The 4,817-nt window shown below is 56.0% G+C and overlaps 1 protein-coding gene across 1 annotated transcript; it reads right to left on the bottom strand.

Annotated features, from left to right (window-relative positions):
• Window positions 1-312: 312 nt before the first annotated feature.
• On the bottom strand, window positions 313-2,823 carry LOC117241124. Its single transcript, XM_033507099.1, has one exon. The coding sequence runs from the start codon at window positions 2,821-2,823 to the stop codon at window positions 313-315; it is 2,511 nt and encodes an 836-aa protein (XP_033362990.1).
• Between the last annotated feature and the right edge of the window lie 1,994 nt (window positions 2,824-4,817).

Here is a 4,817-nt window from a genome sequence, read left to right as displayed (position 1 = left end):
ACCGGATCCATGTTTGCGGTCAGCGGGGGGGCCGAAGATCGCAACTTCTTCGTCGCTATTTTGTAAGGCCGCCCCCACGGATCGGAATCGACTGCTTCGATCAGCTCCGTCCAGGACTGAGTTTTCGCGATATTGATCTCACGCTGGAGAGTGCGTCTCGACTCTCTGTACGCCTCGTAGCAGCTGGAGATCTTCTCTTCGTCGCGTGTCAGCCTACGAAGACGAGCCTTCAAGAATCTTCTGCGGGCTCGAACGCAGGTCGCTCGCATCTCCGCGATCTCCGGATTCCACCACTACACTCCGCGGTCGCATCTACCACCCGGAACGGAGCGCGGCATCGAGGCGTCGCACGCCGCGCTCATGTATCTTCGGAGATCTTCCGCCTACTCGTCGGGCTTTGTCGGCCTGTGTGACCTCGGGGGCCATCTCTATCAGTATGTAGAGGTGGTCGGATAGGGTTTCCACCCCCGCGGCCACTCTCCAGTCGTGGATCCGCCTGAATAGCTCCGGGGTAGTCCACCTGACGTCGACTACGGAGGATCCTCTCCACGCCACGCAGGTGCTCGCAGAGCCCCTGTTTGCCAGTAGGAGCACGAGGCCCGCTGCCCAATCGGTGAGTATCCTTCCCCGAGAGTTGGTTCTGGGATTGCCCCATTGCGTCGAGTGGGTGTCGAAGTCTCCGAGGACGAGCACCTGGCGGGGAAGGCATCTTCCGACGCACTCGTCGACCCGGTCCAGGAAGTCCTCGAACTCAGCCAGGCCAATGTTGGGGGAAACGTAGACCGCTACCACCGCTACTCCAGCCCACTCGACCGCGACGAAGCCGCTGCCACGGTCGAGCAGGACGCCGGCGGCACCCAAGGCTGGCGTCCACGTTATGGCCGCGGTTCCATCCAGGTCCCCGACCCAGTTTGGAGCGTCGGGAACGCGATACGGCTGGCCATCGCCGCAAGGGCGACCTCGCTCTCCCGGATGGTCTAGAAGAGCAGATCTTGCGCCCTTCTCGACCTGCCGAGAATGCATTGAAGGAGGCGCTTGAACTACTCGGTCACCTCCATGGCCTTCTCCCGACGATCTGCCGCTGCTGCTTTGGCGGTACTCCCTGGGGTCCTTTCCGCAGTTGGCACGCGGATGGGTCTCCTCCTCTTGACTTTCGGGGGGGGGGGGGCAGGCCGCTCCGATCATCCTGTGCTTGGCGGGCGCCCCGAGCGACTCGCACAGGGGGCACTTGGGAGCGGAGGCGGGACAGCCTCTGGCGCGATGTCCGCTTCCGCCGCACCTGTAACACAGGTGCCCTCGATCCTCGCTGGACACGCATGTTGCGCGTACGTGCTCCAGCTCCACGCACCTGAAGCACTGCAGGGGCCGCTCCAGGATGGGTCTGATTCTCGCGGTTGTCCAGCCCAGGGCTATTTTCCCTGCCTGGGCTAGTTTTCGGACTCCCGCCACCGGGCACATGATCCACGCCGACCCGAGGCCGCCTCTGGTGGCGCCGATCTCTCCGACATGCACCTCCGCGCAGCCACATTCTGCCGCCGAGGCCAGTGCTTGCCGCAGTTCCTCCTTCTTGACCGAAATATCTATCCCGGTCACTCGAAGTTCCGCCTTTCCCCTGTCCCTGTCTCCAGGGACCCTGATAATGATGGCGCCCGTCATTGCCTTCTTTATTTCGACGATCTCCACACCGAGCTCCGAGAGCGGACCTTCGCTCTGGCTGCCTCGAGCACGTCGGCGTACGATATCCTTGCTCCCTCGTTCAGCGTTAGAGTCACCGCGGATGTTCACTGTGCGGGAGGGAGCGTGGCCGTCTTGGGTGCCTGCGACGGTCCTTTGTTCATTGCGGCGGCGCTGCGTCGGCACGCCTGTCGCCCTTGACTGGGGTTGCTGCTGACCTCCTCTCATCGGTGGAGCCACAGTCGCCCCTTTCCTCGCCGTCTCTCCTCCAGCCGCGGCTGTTATCTTCTGCTTCTTCTTCATCCTTTTCTTCTTTGCTTCTGCCACTCTCCAGTCACCACCCTCCTGCTCCCTCGGGAGCGACGCTGTTTGGATGACACGGCGAGTGGCGGAGCGGCCCGTGCACCGGCCGGCTTCGGGGATGCGTTGTCGTCGGCCTGCGAATCGCTCCTCGATAGTCCTTATTATGGAGGATCCCATCTCTTTGACTATCCTCTCTAGGGCTTCTATGCGTACCCTGTCGCTCTTACCCTCCCGCGGAGGACGGCCGGACTCGGATGCCGGGCCACTGCACCGCGGGCACTCGTGAGCGCAAGCAGCCCTTCTAGACAGTTCCTGGCGAAGGGCTGCGTTTTCCTCCTCCAGAGCTGACAGCCTTGTTGCCTCCACGAGCCTCGTGGCTCCGGTCTCGCTGCCGCGCGCTGGTCCTGTCCTCCTCGGCGATTCGTTCTTCCACGCGGCGGTGAGGTAGCTCGCCGCGTCCTTGAGGGCTTTTATGTACGCCCCCTTGAGGTTGGACGATGATGTCGCAACCCGCATGATTTCAGAGACGTGCATAGTTAGCCCGGCGCTGACGTCCGCGGCCGAGCTCGTCCTTGTTTGGAATGCTAGTTCCTTGGACACGTCCGGGGCTGTGATTATGATCCTCCTCTTCTTTCCCCTGGACGCCGTCGAAGTCACTGATGAGCGCGGCGCGAACGAAGCTACCGATTCTTCGTCGTCGGACTTGGTTCTCGCCCACAATCCTCCTGCCATGGATGACATGGCATCAGCTACCATGGCCGGAGCGAAAAGCACACTCTCCGACCTGTCTGCAGTTTTACGCGAACCCCTTGTCATTCTTCTTTGAGATTCCTCCGCAACCTCCATTCCGGGGGCCTAGCGGTCCCCGAACGGCCATGGTCGTGAGATGACGACGCAGTGGGGCCCACTTGTCTACCCATAACTGCGTCGTGCAGGAATCTCTCTCACCTGCATCGTAAACGTGTTTCTTTTTATTATCTAACTCCGTCATTGTATATAAGTGTTTGTCGGCAAGTCGTCCACGAAAGTTTCCATCCTGGCGCCACTCACTCTTTCGCACACTACCCCGGTGAAGGCCGGCGCAGGGTGACGGGGAGAAGGTGAGGTGAGTGGTCTTGGCAGATATGGGCCTACCAACTTCTCCGAAATTCTCCGCACCGGATCGGCAAACTGGCGGGTGCCAGAGTCGCCGACCAGCCACCACCCGACTATAGGGGAACGTCAGATTCATCGGGGTTAGGTTGGGGTTAGGTTGGGGTTGGCGCCAGGACGTGGTCCTACGTCCTGAAAACTCATATCCGCCTCGTGCTCTCCACCCTTAGCCTAACCCTAACCTAACCCCTTAGGAGAGTCATAGTTACTCCCGCCGTTTACCCGTGCTTTTGTTTTTTTTTTTTCAATTTATCCACATTGAGATGGAAGAGAAAATTCGGTCGAGAATGGGGCTTGTTGTTATAGGTCTCCAATTCCCGACCTGGCTGCTAGGTTTATTTGGTATTAACTTAGTCCTATTTTCCTTTCATACGGACGAAAATAAGAACTATAGAACAGAATATTAACAAATTTTTGTCAATATTGCGGGCAGGCCAGATATCATTAAGTGCTCTTTTTAAAATCCATCTGGTCCTACCGCAGCCTTCTTCCTCATCTTGTTAAGTTTCTCACTCACATCCTCAGCGGTGTCGACGGAAACAATTCACTTATTATCAGCTCAGAGGCGCTATGTCTTGGGATTGGGGAATTGAATGGTCCTGCCCGACCCCACAGATCCTCATAGAGCCTCTTCACTTGTATTGCTTTTGCTGGTTGACTGTTTGGTTCCAGGAATGCACGATCGTTGTTAACAACAACGTTGGCTAACTTCTTAGGACATTCTTTAAACAACCACTGGCAACGTGCGTAGGAGTATCTTTGCTTTTTGTTTCTATATAATTATTATTCTTTTTATTTCCCTTATTTTGGGGCTTTACCGTTTTATTTCTTTCATCATTCCTGCCTTTCTCTTTCTCTATTGCTCCATATAGAGATGTGTAACCTCCTTTATATAGAGCGTTAACCACCTTTAACGGCGGGGGTACATCAGTTAGTTTCTCTACTTCTTTTTCTCGTTGGAGTCTCCACTGACGGGTAGACTCCTCATTAAATATTTCCCCGCTAATTTCAGGCTCCTCGCACGTCTGCGCATTGCCTGAGTTAACAGGATCGCACTCTTCCTCTGTCACCTCGGCAACCTCCTGAGGGCTGGTATCCTCACTAGCTATCTTTAGTTTCTTTCTCTTGTTCTTTATTTGTTCTACTGTCCTGCTAGAGAGGATTTTGCTTATCCCGATATTAGGGTATTTGAAGTCCTTATAGATTTGATCGAATTCCTTCAGGAGAGTTGCCTCCTCTACAGTCCATTTTCTTGTGTTTGGGGGTTCGTTCCCCTTCTTTTCGCGTTTCTTACGGCAGGGTGCGCATGCCGCTCGTGGGTGGATAATCCTCTCTGAGTCCCGAAGCTCATGGGGCAAGCTTCGCATTTATACGCTCCTTCTTTTCTTTGACTAGTGCCACTACACTTTGGAATGTGGCACTTTACCCTATGGAGCTTTGAGAAACTCCTTTCGCGATATAAACATCCCCACTGGATGCGAGCATCCGTGCGGTGTTGACCAAGGTGCCTATCCAGGTCTGATAGCGTCATGAAGAAAAGGTGAACTTGCCTTTTCTCGCAGACCGGACAAGCAATCTTGTCTCCCATTAAAGGCGCTATGATCTTAGGAATCAAATTCGGGGGCCTTGCCAAGTCATTACCCATGGTCCCCTCCGAAGCGAATAAATCCGCCACAGCGCTTCCGGGA

Source organism: Bombus vosnesenskii, unplaced genomic scaffold (assembly GCF_011952255.1).
Source record: "Bombus vosnesenskii isolate JDL3184/JDL3185 unplaced genomic scaffold, Bvos_JDL3184-5_v1.1 scf7180000015308, whole genome shotgun sequence".
NCBI classification, from domain to species: Eukaryota; Metazoa; Arthropoda; class Insecta; order Hymenoptera; family Apidae; genus Bombus; species Bombus vosnesenskii.
The sequence above is the reverse complement of the archived record's forward strand: the minus strand, read 5'-3'. Positions and strand labels throughout refer to the sequence as shown.